The sequence below is a fragment of the Vanellus vanellus genome, assembly GCF_965231255.1.
Source record: "Vanellus vanellus genome assembly, chromosome: 23".
Lineage (NCBI taxonomy): Eukaryota > Metazoa > Chordata > Aves > Charadriiformes > Charadriidae > Vanellus > Vanellus vanellus.
In genome coordinates this window covers 1,608,980-1,626,416 of record NC_138928.1, presented here as the reverse complement: position 1 = coordinate 1,626,416, position 17,437 = coordinate 1,608,980, and the positions used below count along the sequence as shown (strand labels likewise).

General features: G+C 42.4%; 1 protein-coding gene across 2 annotated transcripts in view; it reads left to right on the top strand.

Annotated features, from left to right (window-relative positions):
- Positions 1–15,880, top strand: part of CEPT1 (choline/ethanolamine phosphotransferase 1) — a 32,449-nt gene extending 16,569 nt beyond the window's left edge. Inside the window, exons 5-9 of one of the 2 annotated variants that reach the window (XM_082494477.1) lie at positions 6,802–6,886; positions 11,662–11,793; positions 12,685–12,843; positions 14,046–14,171; positions 14,950–15,880. In XM_082494477.1, coding sequence (XP_082350603.1) covers positions 6,802–6,886; positions 11,662–11,793; positions 12,685–12,843; positions 14,046–14,171; positions 14,950–15,069 — 622 coding nt within the window. In that variant the 3' untranslated portion in view covers positions 15,070–15,880. The remainder of the gene's footprint in view (positions 1–6,801; positions 6,887–11,661; positions 11,794–12,684; positions 12,844–14,045; positions 14,172–14,949) is intronic. The other variant, XM_082494478.1, reaches the window with a different exon arrangement.
- Positions 15,881–17,437: the final 1,557 nt, after the last annotated feature.

Here is a 17,437-nt window from a genome sequence, read left to right as displayed (position 1 = left end):
CGAGAGGAAGCAACTCGGGTTCTGTAATGAAAGTGAATTGTTTAAAATGGATGAGGACGAATTGCCACCGCATGGGGGAAGGAGGAAGGAGTGGGGATTCTGTGCGCCGGTGACCTGGAGCTGCTGGAGGTGTCACTCTGGAGGTCCCACCTATGGTCTCCACCCTGGGAAAGGCGGCCTTTGCCATCCAAGAAGAAATTTGTTTTACAAACGGTAACAGAATGCTCCAGTAACAGAATGGCAAGTGCTTGCTTGTGACAAGTCCCCTCACGCGCGCTAATTTTAACCAGTTTTTAGGCATCATGAATTACAGAATAGTCTTCATCTTTAATTCTGGCATCTGTCGTTTCAGATGCCTTCTGGCATCTTTGGTTTCGGTCTTAACTAAGAAGTAAAGATGCTGCTGCTTCAAAGTCACTCACCCAGATCACACAAGGCATCATGCTTATATTACATAGCTGGAGGTAGAGATTTAGATTTTTATTTCGGTATTGTACCGTCTCTGAGATGGTCTGGTGGGAGGTGTCCCTGCCCAGGGCAGAGGGGTTGGAACTAGACTGTCTTTAAGGTCCCTTCCAACCCAAACCATCCTGTGACTCTATGGTTAAGCTACAGGAAATACGGATTCTTTTTCATCTGATAGCTGTTTCATGTGACAAACATTTGTAGTGAGAAAGTATAAAAATAATAATATAGGCCTGTCTTGAAAATACTACGTCATCTGGCAAAATATGAAATGAATAATTTACAATTCTTGCAACACAGGTAAACCTTATACTTACACGAGCTGGGTAATAAGGCTTTTTCATCAAGGAAGGGAAAAAAAAATCTTAAATTATTAATGAAGTTTGCCTTTAGCCTATGGATAAATTATTTAAAAGAACATGAAGGCTTTAAATGATGGAAAACAAAGATTTTGGGGAAACAAGTTAAAACAGGTTTACTCTAACTTGAAGTGTAAATGTGTGGAATTCGGAAGAGCCTCAGCTCTGCCTCCCTCTTCCCGCAGCTCCGCAGCGTCGCCCTTCAGGACTTGTGCTGCTGGAATGTGACTTGTGCTTGTAATGTTCTACCTCGCATTTTGGTGGTGGTTCCCCCCCCTCCCCCCAAAGACCAGAATCGGGCAGTTTAAATACAGTTCAGCGCAACCATATAGAGAAATTGCAAACGCAGGTGTTGGAGATGATTGAATCTGGAAAATACTCAGCCTTTTATAGGAGAGAAAATGTTAAAATAATGCTGTTCCTAATAGTCTTCTCTTATGTCAGCACACGTAAGTTTGAAAACTAGTGAGTAATCTGCGTTCGAGTTTGGCAGGACAAGGAAGGATAGATTAAGAGTAAAACGTGTTGCTGCGTGTGCAGTAAAATAATGATGATAATAATAATAATAAAAAAAAAAAAAGCTCTTTGAAGCTGTACAGGCGTTCTGCTGTCTTGTGACTTTAGGCAGACAGGGAGCCAGGGCTGAAATGTGCATTTAAAAACTCGCAATGTTTATGCTTCCCTGACTTTATCTGAATTAAAACACTTAGATATTCGTGTTTACAGCCTTTGGTCCGCAGAGGTGGCTGATGCAGTGCTGGCATTGTTTGACCTTGTCCCCGCTTACCCTCTTCAGTTCTGCAGAGCTGCTGCTTGTTATTCTTTCCTCACATCAGTTTGCTGTAGAATCGGTATTTTTCGGGGTCATTTTCTATGTTTTTTTTTTTCCCAGCCTTGCAATTAGGGACTCTGTCTGGGCATTTTTAGTTTGTTCAACTATTGAGTCTAGGTTCTTTGCTTTGTCTTCAGTGTCTGATCTTTGTTCTTTGGTTCTTTGCCTGGATCTTCCCGGCGATCTTAAGAACTCTATTCAGGGTCTTCTGTTTATTTTCTGGAAGATGAAAAAGTCCCTGGTTTATTTGAAGAAGTGATCTTTGGAACTAGACTGCCTTGTGTCTGTTGGGGAACTGTTCCAGTAACTTTACATCCATCTATTGTAGCGGGGGCATGTCTTGGGGGAAACGTTTTGTTTCATTTTCTTCGTTTCATAGGTACTTGGGAGCCGCCACATGTTGTGCACTGTGTCTCGGCATCATCCTCGCAACATAAACTGTTTGGGCAATGCTGACATGACTCAATTTGTCAGGAAGCATCAGGCAAAAAAAAAACTGTCAGGTTAGGGGAAGTGTGGCTCAAGTGATTGCTGAAAATATCCCAGTTCAGAGGCTGTAAGAAACCCCCTCACTGGAGCTGCAGAATTCATGCTGCTCCCTCTTCCCATTGGTGTGTGGTGGTTTTTTTTTTTGGTTTTTTTTTTTTTTTTCCTTAGGATGTCCACTGTAGCGTTTAAATGAGGAAAGAAATACAAACACAAGGAGAAAATAGAATCAGGCTTTGAACTGGCTGATTCCCTCACTGCTTTGAGGTGTTTTTTGCTTTCCTACAGGTCTGCTTGTGGTACCAGGCTGCTGGTTGTGTGCGGTAATTAAATGGGGGGTGTGTGTGCAGTAATTAAATGGGGGTTTCTGCAGCGCCAAAGGCTTTTCCCCACTCTTGACTTCCAAGTGCTGTGGGTTTTGTTTGTTTTTTTCTTTTTTTTTTTTCCCCCTCAAGGTGCCTGTCTTTTTGCATTGAAGCTAAAAATACTTTTCTATTATTAGTTGATAAATGATCTGCTACTCCAGTTTGCATTTTCTGCAGTCCTTATCATAGGAAGAGGCGCTCCAATGTGCAATGGAACTTTATGTGGAAAAAAAAAATAGTACTATTTATGTAATATTTAAGCAGGAATGTTATCACCCTCCTTTGCAAGTAATTTCCCCACCACAGCAAGGTATGTGTGTTTTTCCTCAAAAGGGCAGTGTGGGGAGTACAGAAAGGCTTTGCTCGGTCGACACCAAACTCAGCGAGCAGCTTTCGGTGCAGCCCTGCTCTTGGCGTTCGAGGAGGTACCTTCCCAGTCCTACCAGAATTTGAAACCAATGTGGTGACTGAAGTGGTTTATGCATATCTTTATTACTGGCACATTGTATCTTGGAGCAATTCATAAATACAAGTTAATCATTAAAGTGTAGGAATGAATGTCCTCTGATTGCCTGACGTGTTACCGTTTTCCAGGTAGTGCTGTGCATTACCTTTGCTCAGTACCTTTCTTGCCAAAACCATTGTTGCTTTGTTTTCCAGTTACATTCTTTTGCCTTTTTTTTTTGTGTTACCTTTTAAGGGCTGTTTAGGACTTTTATGGACACTGGTAGCAGTCCACTTGTGTTGCGTTGGGCAACCTTAACTCGTACCCATTTATTCCTCCTTTTCCTCCCCTGTTGTCTAATTCTGTAGCTGCACAGGCGCTTTGACTCCGCACAGTTTCCTTCAGCTGCCGACACAGGCAGTGCAGCGATTCTGCTGCCCTCTCCTTCGGGCTGGCATCGTTCCGGAGGCCGCACAACGTGGATGAGGAAAGCTGATGATACGCTAGACATTGGGCCAGGGACCGTTCTTTTTCTTCCCTTTTGGTTGGGTCATTTTAGCTAAGCCAAGTTTGGGATCCAGTTGATGGCATGCGACTGTAGTGCTGGCACAAGGGAGAAGGTGGGACTGAGCGGGTAGGTTTTGGGGGGAGAAAGTGGTTGGTCTTTCAAGAAGCCGGGATGACCGCTCCTTCTAGCAGCAGCATGGGTTTAGTCATGTTTATGTGGTAGTTGCACAGTCATTTTAAAGTCAAGTTAAATGACTAGAGGAACAGTGTGCCTCTTTTCCCTTTCACCCAACTTCTTTTTCCAAACGTTGTTCCCTTTTGTGGTCTAGCTTGCAGGAGCTGCCTGTCTGGATTCCCGTATTCTTAGATTGCTGAGGAGTGGCCACTTGACATCCTGCAAAAAAAAAAAAAAATACTTGCTGGATAATTCCAGTATCAGGCATGTACTCTACTGGTGTCAAGCATATCTTTTTAAGTCATCTGACAGTAGTTTTGATGAGCATAGGATGTTTCCAGTCATCTTTCATCCTTGGTACCGCTTAGCTTTAGCATCACTTATGCTTTATTTAGGTGATCGTTTCGGTGTTTAGTTTCTCCTCATTTGGTCTTACGGCTCTGACTTCTGTTTTAAGGAGCCCTTTGGTGTTAAAAAAAATCTTCTCTTTATGTAGAACTGAAGCGAAGACTCATTTATCTGCAACATGAGATTCTTGTAAGTCAGGGAGGAGTTTTTAACCAAATATACCCGCGGTTCGCTGCTGAACCTTTTCCAGCTGCCTGATGCCATTCTTATTTGAGCTGGGAAGGGCAGAACTACAGGCGATGGAGCAAAGGTTGGGTCATGGCAGTGTAGAGAGGATCATGCTGACTCCCTAACCTGAATCCAAGCACTGCTCCCATGGATGTGGTTGGGATCCCAGTTCTGTGTAAGAGTTTGTCTTTCAGAATACTTTCTTTTCTGATCTAAAAACTTTTTTGAGGTATATGACCTTACTTTTATTTTGCATTAGGATTACTGCTGCCGAAAGAAACCTATTTTATTGTCCAAGGAAAGCTATAAGCTAGTTTTTTATATATATATATTAGTATATAAATAACTACATTAGTTATTTAGCAGGTAATAGTTATTATAGTCATTACTTATTACCTACATTAGTCACTGATTCTTTGAGCTTTCTCAGTGGCTTTATATTCTTTTAGGTCGTTGACAGAAGTAGTGAAATAGGCTAAAATGCATTCCTGTTTAATGTGTGTGTGCTCACGGAGCTGCTTCAGCCCTTCCCCAGTTGGGCACACTGAAAACACATTTCCATGCTGACCCCAAAAACTAGGAGGAAGTAATTTGCATTTAATCAGATGTTTTCTATATCTCTCTTCTTGCATGGCTGAGTATTTTTACTTTTTCTTGCAAGGCAGCTCAATGGCTTAATTTGTTTGTATGAGGACTGAAAATATGGATTTTTAGAACATTCTTTGCTCTTTGTGGAAATTTAATTTTTTTCCCCAAGCCAGTTCTGATTGCCTTACAGGGTTGTTATTGAACAAATCGGAATACGGGAGGAGCCCTGGGGTGATTTCCTCTGTATTTCATATGCTCTCACCATGCTTGATGTAGTGAAAAGAAAATTTACAAAGCAGAGGTATCTAAAGGAAATGGTCTTTTTTTTTTTTTTTTTCTTTTATTATAACCTTCGCTAGATTCCCTCTGACAACTTTGGCTAAACTTTCCCATTAAATCCTAAGAGTCTGGCTGGTTCCTGGGTATTGCTGCTCTCCCATCATCTTTACCCTTTACGCTCCCCTCCGCTGCTTCGCGGCTTATTTACTGTAGGGCTTTGGGAGGGAGCAGTGGCGGTTTGCAGCAGCGATAGTCAGGGGTTGGGTACCTCATACACTGCCCACTGTCGGCGGTGCCGCCACGTGCGGATTCTGCTGTTTGTTCCGTAGGTGTGTGTCCCGCTCTTAGGGAGTTGTTCAGAAAGTGTCTTGGCCAATGGAAAGGGGAAGTTGCACAGAGGGAGATGGATGCAGTGGTTTTACTGCCCACGTTTAGAGAATAGTAAGAGAAGAGGTGGCATCGAATGCCACGTACCATCGCCCTTCTGCTTTCTTATGCTTTGGGGGATGTTCTACATGGGAATTCGATGCAGCCTCATAATTATCCCTTGTGCATCTTGTTCTGCTGCTGAAACAAAACTATATTTTGGCCAGACTGGAGGCTCTCAAATGAGAGGATCCACTCCAGAACTGGTACTGAGGCTGTAGAGGAAACGGGAGGTAGCCCAATGAGCTGACACTAAACTGAATTATGTGGTCTTGGAGCTCAGCTAAGGCACACGGGCAAAACCCACCTCTGAACCATTATTCCCCGATGCTGATGCAGTTGGGTGTATCAACGGTATTTTTGTAACAGCAAAACGTGTATTTGCATGAAGCGATTTTGAGTCTTTTAGGTAGAGCTGTGTTCTTAGAGATAAGGAATATGCCATAAATATTTCAAACTGACTCGAAGGCTTATTTTTGATACAGGACTCCAGTACGAGGTAGTACTACACGGCTTCATATGATACACCAGCGAGTCCATGCTCTCTATATTGCACTTGCATTTTTCTTGACTTCTGTATCCGGAATTGATTAGTAGAGCTGTTTTTCCCTCTTGCTAGCTCCAAGACTTCTTGCATGCTCTTTAAAACAAAACCTTAAACTCAGTCTTTTCTGTAAACCTTTCCTTCTTGCCCTTCTACAACACATACCAGCTGTGCTGGAACCAGAAGTGGTTTCTCTTCTTGCTGCGTGCTGGAGACTGAATTGCGTAATTTTTAGCAATGCAGCTGACTCTACCCTTCGCATTTGCACAAACTCTTCAGGGATTCACATTTCTTTTTTAAAGTGTGATGCTATTCAGAGAGAATATTCATGTTAAAAAAAAAAAAAAAATAGGGTAGGGAATATAATAGGGATTAAAAATATCTTTCCTGAATTTTATCGTGTGAAATAGATTCTTTTTTTTGGTGGACAAGGTTAAAACTGAATATTTATTTCTGCGATTGGCAGTGGTCAGTTAAAAGCAGAGTTCCAACTGTTCCTTTTGCCAAAATGGATTTTTATTGCACTGTGAAATAAAACAAAAAGTATAGCACAGCATGGCTCTTGGTTTTAACAACAAAACTAAAATATATTTTTGCGTTCTAAATTAATTATAAACATTGCCTCTTTTGTTTTCCTTGATATTTTGGACTTTCTATACTGTGCATGATAGAGGAGAGCTGCTGAGCTTGCAAATAACTGACTTGAAATTGCTTTGAGTAATTTTGCTTTTTTTGGCTTTTTGTACCTAATCAGAATTGATGTGACTGAAGTACAAATCTTCATAATAATCATGCATTTACTGGCAGTGATTGGAGGACCACCTTTTTGGCAATCTCTGGTAATTTTGTTCACGTTCTTATCTTATCCTTTTAATAACTCCGTAGACACCTGGAGGAACTACCTGCATATAATAGCGCAGTGTAATTTGTGAGGGGAAGGTCTCACTTTTCCTCATAAATGGAAATACATATCCTCGAGTATAGGGCACGTGGCAATAACTGTGTGTTCTGGTTTTACCAGAGTTATGAAAACAAGCTATTATTTTGTATCTTGTGTTTGCGGGTAGAAAGCTCTCAAACGTTGCGCCAACTTAAATGTACCTTCGGTGAAGTCCGGCTTCCTTTGAGAGGGCTGGCCAAAACTTGAAGGAATTCCGTGCAACAAGCTAGATGGGCAACGGAAGAGTACTAAATTGGATTGAGGATTTGGGGGAAACTTTTGGAGAGCAGTTGGTGACCCTCAGTAGATAATTTGGCCTGAATGTGGCTGACAACTCTTATCCGTATGGGGAGGAAAAAAAATTGTCACTTTTTTTTTTTTCTTTTAAATGAAGATCATCCGAATTAAGCAAGCTGACTGACACGGGCTGGCTGCGTGTATGTCCTGCAGATGGTATATGGGCTCACCAGGCCGTGTCAGCTGGCGGGTTATGGGCTGCCATAAGTTGACTTTATATTTGCATTACTGAAGCCACGTTGGGCTATCAAAATGGCTCTGTCCAGAGAAAAGCATATACATGCATACATTAAAAATAAAAATAATCTGGAAATACCATGTAAAGCATTGATTTCCTGGAAGATTTTCATTCCCGAGTATTGATCTTCTTTGTTTACTCGATAAAGGTGAATAAAGAAATCTTGATTTGCGATAAAACCAAGAGATGGTCAAAAATTAATGAAACGCCGCCCCAACTTGATGAATTTCTAATCTGCTTCATATAACTAGAGAAATGAACTCTCTAACGTTGTAGAGGATATCTAGAAAATGGAGCTAACCTTGGCTACCCCAATCTTGCTACATGTGCTTTCAGGCTTACAAAAATCCACCCCAATTAATGATGTAAACTGCAAAGTAATACCATCTAAAGAAGAATGAGTGTGGATAGAACTAACTCTAAAAAAAAAATAAAATGAGGCTACAAGTCAGCTTATTGGTGCCAAACTTTTCCAGAGAGATTAATGTGGCTGACGTCCCCGTGCAGCTATTGTTGTGCATTACAAATAGGGATTTCCCAATTCATGTTCTCGGTTTCCTTTCCCTCTTTTTCAAAAAAGGGGGGGGAAAAAACGCTGCCACAGCAACCGCTGGCACAATTCAGTGCAAGGTCATGTTTATGTGAGCTTAGAAATTGTTCTCTTGTGGTATTAAATAACTTAAATAACCCTTTTAAATAACCTATTAAATAACCCTTTTCAGCAAAAATCTTGACATCTGTTAGGAGTTCTGTGTTGCAGCAGCATTTGGCTAAGGCAGGTCCCAAAAGATTAAACTATTTTGAAGTTTGGTATTGGACTGATGGAGGCGTTTCTCCAGACAACAAACTTCATCGGGTTTCCCATGACAATTAGGAATTTTCCTTTTTCATTCAACTTGGGATATTTTGTATATGTTTAGAGATAAATGTTATTTACTACTTGCAGAGCAAAATATATCGCACAACCCCTCCGTACTCTCTCCCAATCCTTTAATGTTTTTATATGACAGCAAAATTGGTGGTTTGGTGCTTTTGGTTTGTTTCTGTTTGGGGGGATCGGGGGGGTGGGAATAATGGAATAAAACGTGGTTGTATACTCAAACATTCCACTTTCTTATGCTAACATGCGAAAAGCAAAACAATCTGAATAGGTTAAATGCAGAACTGTGTATTTTGGCAATTGTTGCTTTCATTAGCTTTCTTTTTTGCTGCGAAACGGTGTGTACCTGTACCGGCTTCCTTCTTTCTGTCAGCGTAGATTCTCTGTAAAGCGTGTTAAAATGCTGTTCCGCAAGGCTGCTGGAGCTGGGTAATTTCTGGTGGCTGGTGAGTACGACTGCAGCTGCGATCCTCGTTTGGAAAATGTGAGTAAAGTGAGCGAGCTTAGGTACAACTTGTTTGATGCATCGATTATACAGAGGGATGTTGGTTTGGGGTTTTTTTTGGTTTTTTTTTTTTCAGTTTGAGGTGAGGAAAGTGCTGCAATTGCTTGAGTTTTATTCCACAACATAACCTTTAAAAGCGTAAACGCTTCGCGAATATAAAGCAAGCTTGGGTTTTGGCCCGCTACGAGTTGTTATTCCTCTTGCAGATGTGACTGAAGCGTACGTACGTACAGCTGGGATCCAGCCTGGCGAGAAGCGCTCCCAGAGTACTGGGACTTGCCCAGCTGGTCGTGGTATCTGTGACTAGGAGCCAGGAGGAGTTTCTGGAGGGGAAACTGTCCCTCTGTCCGCTTACGGATGCGTAGTCTCTGATGTGCTCTTCGCTGCTGCTTCCCTGACCCTTAGCTGTGCTCTTTTCCTGACTGTTTCCCAATTATTACTTTTTTTTTTTTTTTTTTTTTTTTTTTTCAAGTTCACGCTGCATGGAACTGATGGCATCTAGTCTGGAGGCCTGACATCAATTTTCTGGCGAATGATTCTGGCCTTGCTTTAATCCAGTGCTTGTTAATCCATTCTTTGCCTGCTGCCACTTGTTTTTATAAACATTATTTTTTTTCCCCCCCTAAGAAAATTCGCGATGTTCCCTTCACTGGGACGTACCTGTATGCGGAAGCTTTTGGTGTGGTGTAGCCTTTCTCTTGTGATCAACTTCAAAGGGTTTAACAGAGGATGTAATTTACCTGCAAAAGCTTTGGCTTGTGATCCTTCTCTGCATTATTGACATAGTTTGAAGTTCTCCGTGCATCTGACTTCTGGTGAAACGCAGGCAATTACCAGCAAGGTCGGAATAATCGCGTGGACCGTACTGGTACATGGAATACCAGACGGGGAAGGCTTGTGGTGTTCTCTTATTTAAAAAGTCAGGGGCTGCAATGCCATTTTGTAGGAAGATTTTTGAGTAGAACTATTTTTTTTTTATTTTTTTCTTTTTTTCTCTCCCCTCCACGCTATTTGCTTGTCTTTGCTGCTTCCAGCTTTTAGCCTTGCTGCTTCCATTTTGTACGCAAAGCAGTTTAGCAAGTGCTGCCTTTTTATGCCTCTCCTTTGACTTTCCTCTGCCAAATTTCTATATGTAGCTTTGTTTCCCATTAATTATTTCTGCAAGATAAGTGCAGTCTAATGCCTACCGCTGATGCCGCTCTCAGTGGAAGCAAAAAGGAGAGTGTTGCTAAAGCACAACTGGCCAAACTGGATGTTGTGACAGTCTGGTCTCATCCTTCTGCCTTTCCATCCATCTCGGATGTGTTAGTGGTAGTTGAGAGTTCATGGGGTGTTTTTTCCAGCCAACTCCCCTTGTCTTTGGGAAATGTCAACCTTAGTGTCTTTTGACTCCTGTATGAAGGAGTTTTTCTGTAGAAGAGCAAATTCACCCCATTCTTTAACTACTGTTAAGTAATACATTTAAGTATCACTTCCGAAACAGAGGGCAGCACAGGTACCTCCCTTTTATAAGATGGAGGGAGAGACCTTGAGAAGTCCTGTATGAGGACACAAGTCCCGGTAACATTTCATTAACGTTACGGGGACTTGTTAGCACTCCAGTCTGTGGCAACACATGCCTCTTGTTTCCTTGTCATTATTCTTTCCTTACTATCTTTCAGAAAATATTTTTTGACTTTACAGTGCAGTCTGAGCAAGGGAGAAATAAGTTGGAGTATCACGAAACGGTGCCAACCAGCCCCAAGCCTGCAGGGCAGCGATCTGGAGAGGTGATCTGGGTGCCTGAGAGCAAGGCGTGAAGAGTTAAAGCTGACTCTGCCTCGTAATTGTGCCCTGGAAAGATTGAGAGATTAAGTTATTGAACGGGATAGAAAACTAATGATCTTTACCTGCTGAAAGCTACCCTGAGAGTGTAATTGAAGGAAAAATAGAAACAACTTGACCTCATTTGGGTTTCTGCAGGTAGTTGGACTCCTTGCTGTTGGGGAGCCAGGCGTGTTTATTCAGTCAGGTGCTGTGACTGCTGTTCCTGCATCCAGAGCCCGTGAAGGTTTTTAGTAGTTTTATAGATAAAGTTTTGGGTAGTTCTCTCTGAACGCTTGCTTCCACAACGTATTTCCTGTGGCTTATTTTGAGCTCTCTCCTTCACTTCTAGTTTCTCCTGTTCTGCTTGAAACACGACTCTTACAAAAGAAAGAAACCACTGCCTGCCTTTCAAGGCTGCCTGTGCTCGTTTTTCACTTCTTTAGCAACCTCATCTCTTGCTCTCCTAGGCTCGATGACTCTGAGATGACTTGTCTGATCTCTGTTTGCTTCCCTTGCCTTGCCCTTAAGGTAGTATCCAGTTTCTTAAGGGGCTTTGTTTGATCGTCTCCAGTGGCTCTTTGCTTTACCCAGTTTGATCTTGGGCTGCAGCTGTGAGTTTTACAACCACCTTCAGGAAAGATGACTGCACTTCTCTTCCACGCGATAGCTGGGTGATGTAGTTCGCAAGTTCTTAGTTTCTGCCCACTTCCCTGCTTTTGATGGCTCGTTTCAGGCAACTGAAGAGAAGTCTGACTTTATGGGAAGCTTGGTGGAAGGCTTATTGGAAAAATACATATTTCTCTGTGCCTTGTAGAAATTTAAATCTCTGTATAGCGGAGAAAGAAAAGCAAACGTGGTGTTGGAAAGTGGAGTGTTTGAGTGCACCAGAAGTATTAAGCCCAATTTTAGTTTGCACGTATTTTAACTTCTTGTCTCTCTTCCATTAAGATCCCAATACTGAATATTCAGGTGAAAATATTCCCGGCTCTCTGTACTGTCGCAGGAACCATATTCTCCTGTACAAACTACTTTGGTGTAATCTTCACAGGTGGAGTTGGCAAAAATGGATCCACTATAGCAGTAAGTACTTTGTTCTGCTGGTTACTCTTCAGCATTCTGGCTTTTCAGCCATGCCTTTAGTTTTTATTTCACATAATACCTCCTACGTGTGAAATATTTTTCTTTCAATTCCTTGCTGGCTTGGGAAAAAGAAGTTGATATTGTGTGCGTAAGAATAATAGCTTTAGGAGTCAAGAGATTTAAAATTTTTGAGTGATTAAAAGTGCTCGTGGTACTGTACTTGCTTTTGAATTTATCATATAAACCGGGTTGTCGGGTTATATAAATATGCACTGCCCCAAAGAGTTCATAGGAAAGTCCAAGGCAAGGACTTCAGAAGGAGGTTCGTCAAGAAGACTGTTTATGGTTGTGATCCTTCAAAAAGACCTATAATACCCCTATTACCAGTGAAAAAGTACAGGTGTGGGAGTATCTGCACAAGTACCTTCTGTCTCAGTGAAGGTGATGATCGATTCTGGAGCCCTGGAGTTTTCCAAAAAGCAATTCTCTACTGGCCTGAGAATGATTTGCTACCTAAAAGGCTGTTATAGTTGCGTTCTAGCTGGCACAGAATAAGCAATAGAAGTCTTGTCTGCTGTGACTTGCAAACAGTGTCAGTCGCTGCCTGTGTGACCAAAAAAAAAAACCACAAAACTATGCAGTTCTTGCTGCCTAAAAACTTATTTTCTTGCCCAGCACAAGGAAGGTTCAGCCACTTTCTCAGCTGATGCTCACCCAAGTTTTACCACGCTCTGTTCCTGTTAGTACCAGTGCTCAGAAAGACGTGTTTTTTTTCATGTGATTTTAGTTAGAAACCACGCATTGCATCCCACGTGAGTGTTGGGCTTATTGAGGTTTCTTTGCAACGTGCGCGTTTTGTTAACCTAACGCATTAACTTTATCTTGCTGTAGGGAACGAGCGTCCTTTCACCTTTTCTTCATATTGGGTCAGTGATTGCGTTAGCTGCGATGATCTACAAGAAATCCGCTGTGCAGCTCTTTGAAAGGCATCCCTGCTTATATATCCTTACTTTTGGTTTTGTATCTGCAAAGATAACAAATAAACTAGTGGTAAGTGTGCCAGAACCTTTGAGTTTCTTGTTATTGCAGTAAAACTTTTTGTAGCTTTTAAAGTTCTCTGGTTATTCCATTGACTATCTTGCATCTCTTTGTGTGCTGAAGTGATACTCGTGCTTTACTTATTTTAGGTAGCTCCGAGGTGCAGGGGAGGCTTTCTTCTGTTTGAAAGAGGAGTGGTAAACATCAAGCTAGTGCCATGGTTACGCGCTCAGTGTCAGTACAGCTTACAGTTGCCCAAGCTCTGTTTCTTCCCCCTTCCCAGCTGTTTATTCACACTTCTGCAGTGTATTTGTGCACATGTGTGATGAACTGGGCTGAAACCGCCCCCCAGGTACAGAGGGGAGGAAAGTTTGGGAGAAGGAGAGGAGAAGGTGACAGAGCTGCTGAGGTTTGAAACAGTTGCTCAGGGTTTAACTTAAAGAATTGGAGAGAAATAGTGGTTAAAAATTACTAACAGGTTTGTACCAGGGAACGGATGGCAATCCTGTCGGGAGAGGAGCTCCTGTTGAACAGAGGAACGAGGGATTTAAGAAGTGCTGCCCCGCGCTGTCTCAGTTCTGCAGGTGTCTGTTGCGTTGCCACATGGACTGGATCAGTGTTGGACATAACTCGCAAGGGAAGAAAGGCTGATTCCTTACCAAGACCAGTTTATACACAGTAAAAATGAGAATGCAGTGTGGGACAGCCTCTGTGCACCTGGGGCAGGGTGGGAAGGTCACACCTGGACACAAAACGACTTGATCACGAAATTGTAAGCAGAGGGAGGTGGTGATCCTTATGGGATGGAATCCAATAGGTGCAGTGAGAGGAACACCAAGTGTCTCTGATTTTTTTTTGAAGATGGAGCAGCTGGGAGTCTCTGTTTCCAGGCTCAACTAAACTTTAAAATTTACCAGTCTGCTTCCGTTTTACTCTTGTTTCTGGCAGGAGGAAAAAGTTTGCGGGATGGAAACCTCGTTAGGTGTTTTTCCTGTAGCTACATTCTTTGTTCTAATAAAAAGTACTGTGTAGCTGTAGACTTTCGTGGCTGAAACAGTATTGCTGCTGACACTTTACTTATCTACTCAATATATCTTACAGTACTGTGGCTTGAACTGTAATTTTTTTGGCTTTGTGTGTTCTGAAATCACTGTACCTTGGCTGCAGTATGTTTATTTCTTAAACTTCCTTTTTTTTTTTTTTTCCTAATGTAGGTTGCACACATGACCAAAAGCGAAATGCACCTGCACGACACAGCATTCATAGGCCCAGCTCTGTTGTTTCTGGACCAGTATTTTAACAGCTTTATTGATGAGTACATTGTACTCTGGATTGCCCTGGTAAGTACGGGCTCACTTTGCTTGTCAGTAATCATCGCAAGCGTTGCATGCTCTTCCACAAATACTGTTTGCGTCATCGGTGGAGCCTAGCTGACTCACCTAGGGGGTGATGGGACTGGGAACCTACCTTTTTTTTTTTTATTTATTTATTTTAAATGGACTTCATGCAAACAGAGGTAAACATGGTTCGCTTGGTGCATAGTTTAAACAGTTTCAAAGCAATGTAGCAAATGTTCAAAGCTGAGGATGGAATATTTTGAAGATTTGTGTTCAAGTCTTGTTAGCGAGGGAATATGTTATGTTATGTGCAGGTGTAGTATGGCTGTGCCTTAAGTTCTTGAAAGCATGTAAGTCTGTTGTTACTAGCAGCACCCATTAGGATAAAATACCTTACGTTAAGCTCATATGTGCTCATCAAGCACTTGAGTGTTAACTACTAAAACGCAGTGTTAACCTTTTAATAAAATTGGTATTTTACGCGTGGTTATCGCCATTCAGAGTTAATGGGGCATTTCACAGAATCTGTATAGCTACTGCATCTGTTTTCCCCTCTTTGACTCTGGAATTAAGAGTCTGTGTTCCTACAAAGCTGGAAGAAAGTCCAGCATGTCAAGAAACTGCCTTTCTTCACTGGGTGATTATTCCTACAGAGTTTGAGATTTAAGTCTTGAAAAGACTCCAGTGCTCTTATTCTGGAGGATACAGGTGGTGTTACAGTCTTGTGTTATACTCTGTGAAAACATAGCTCTAAACGCGTGTAATTTTTTTCCCCTGGCAGATCTTTTCTCTCTTTGATTTGCTTCGATACTGTGTCAGCGTGTGCAATCAGATTGCTGCCCATCTGCACATCCACGTGTTCCGAATCAAGTCCTGCTCCACGCATTCTAATCACCATTAGTAAACGGGGAGTCACCATAAGGAGAAATAAGAAAGAGTTGGTTTTCTACATGAACGGATGTGAAGATATGTAGGAGACTAAGGCAAAAAGCAGATAAGAACAAAGTAATTTATAATAATCAATGTTGTATAACTTTTATTCTTTGTTATCAGTAACACTCCTTAACTAGTCTCCTGCCTGAGAGAGTGAATTCCAAGTACACCCTAGTCAACTCTACATGTAGTCAACTCTGTTGGTTCAAAGCCTGGGAAAGCATGCAGGGAGTAATGCTCTGTCTTTGTAATTACCTTGATTACAAAATAATCTATATATGGTGAATGGATCCCCAACAACTGAAGTTTCTAATGTAGTATAATTACAGCTGCAATACGACTTGCTTTTAATTTTAATATTTCATCATCTCTTAGTGAAATACTTGTTTAGTGTCCACTTGAAATTTATTTACTAAAGACCTGAGCTGGTAAAAACAGAGATATCGCACTAGCTTGTGTAGCTGAAGCAGCTGTCAAGGTTTGAGTGCAGACTGATGTGGTTCTTTTGCTTATGCATTGCTGATAAAGCGGTTTCTTGCTAAAGACTAATGCGTCGAACAGGGTTCTGCAAGCGGAAGGGACGAGCGGCATGCAAAATAGTGTGGTATCTTTGTCAATTAATTTTATTTTTTTAAATAAACATTATCTAAAAAGACAACTTCTCAGTTTTCTTCAGTGGAAAGACTATATAAAGAAAATTTTACTGTTTACTTTTTTATGTATGAAACTTTAAGCAAAATTTCCTTTCTGCTCTTAATAAATAAGAATTCTGAGAGCAACAGTTGTCTTCAGATGTGTGTGTTGCTCTGTCCTGCTCAGACTCATGAAGTACAGTGCTGTCTGTTATTTAGAAAGCAGTTTTCTAATGCTTTTAAGTCCGTAGTGGTGGTGTTCCGGGATCTCCGAAAGCTTTCTCCGCTACGTAACGCAGTAAGTTTGGAGTGGGGTTTTTTTTGTTCTCAGTTTAATAACGTTTTAAATGTGGTGAACTGCTAAGGGGGAGGCTAAGTTAGACTGAACGGAGGGTTTAATCGCATGGTAGCGATGTGCTGCAGTGTGTGCCACCAGTCCCGGCATCGAGGGGAACTTCAGGCCCTGGACAAAGCACGTAGGCTCGCTGCCCAGAGCGAGGGGAGTGTCTCCGGAGCGGGATCTGCTGTGGCTGTCGGGGAGCTGCGTTGGGAGACAGGAGGTGGGGAACGGAAGGAACCCGGCGGCTGAAGTCCTAGCCCTCTGACCATGAAGTGTCTCATTCAAGATGGCAGGAAAATGCCTCTGTACTGAGCCACAGCAGTACCTGAAGACAGCTGCGTGTGTCTCTGAAGGAAATAAGCACAGCTCACCTTTAAAAAAAACCAAACAAACAAAACAAAACCCCCCAAAAAACCAACCCAACAACAATAAATCAAAACCCCGCTTGGCCAGGGGAAGTGGTGAGATGTATTTCCTGTGATACTCGAGCGATTAGAAAACGTGCTCAGGAAGTGGAGAGAAAATTCAGTTCCTTCAGTGACTGGAGAGCTTTTAAACCCCTTCTGCCTCCCTGGGACGGTACCCAGTGCCAGGCTGTTGGGGACAGAGAGGTCGGTCTTCCCAAGTTGTCCTTGCAGAGATGTGTGACTGCTTGGGCTCGAGAGAATGCAGGAGGAGCGTGGCTCCGGTTCAGCTGTTGAAGAATTTTCTGCAAGGAAGGAATGGGCTGGAGCCTATTGGAGATGTCGTGGGAAGTGGAAGGGAGATGTGGACTCCTCCAGCTGAGCGTTGAGTGCATGGACATGCTCTCGCTTGTGTTTTCTCTGGTTGGAAGAATTTTGGTCCCTTCAGATGGGGTGATACTGTTTCAACAAGCAAATTGGAGGTCAGGCATCAGGACCAGGGAGAGGAGGAATGTCTTCAGGACGAGGAGGGAAATTTGTTGGCTTTGCCCTTGAACTCCCAGGCATTTGTATGCTCATGAGCAGCTATTTTATGGCAAGCACAGCTGAGGGACCTGACCCTGTGGTTCCCAAAGGGTCCCTGCTGGGCTGAAGGCTGAGGGAGAGTTTGGCTCCCGCGTCCTGACCGCATCCCTGGGGCACAGCTTTTGGTGACCTGGGAATGTCGTGGTCCAAGTGCCTTGGTACCAGGGGCATCTCCAGTGCCGAAGGTGACAGCTGCCTCTATATGGCACAGTTTTAGATACAACTGGAATTTAGACAGCTAGTTTATTTAGTTTTAACTGTATTTGGCTGGGTGAAGGTTTGATCTGCATAGTCCAGCCTCTGCTGGTGCCCTTCAAGTGGTGAGCAAGACCAAGTCTGCAAGGCAAAAGACTGGAAGGATTTTAAAGCGCTGAG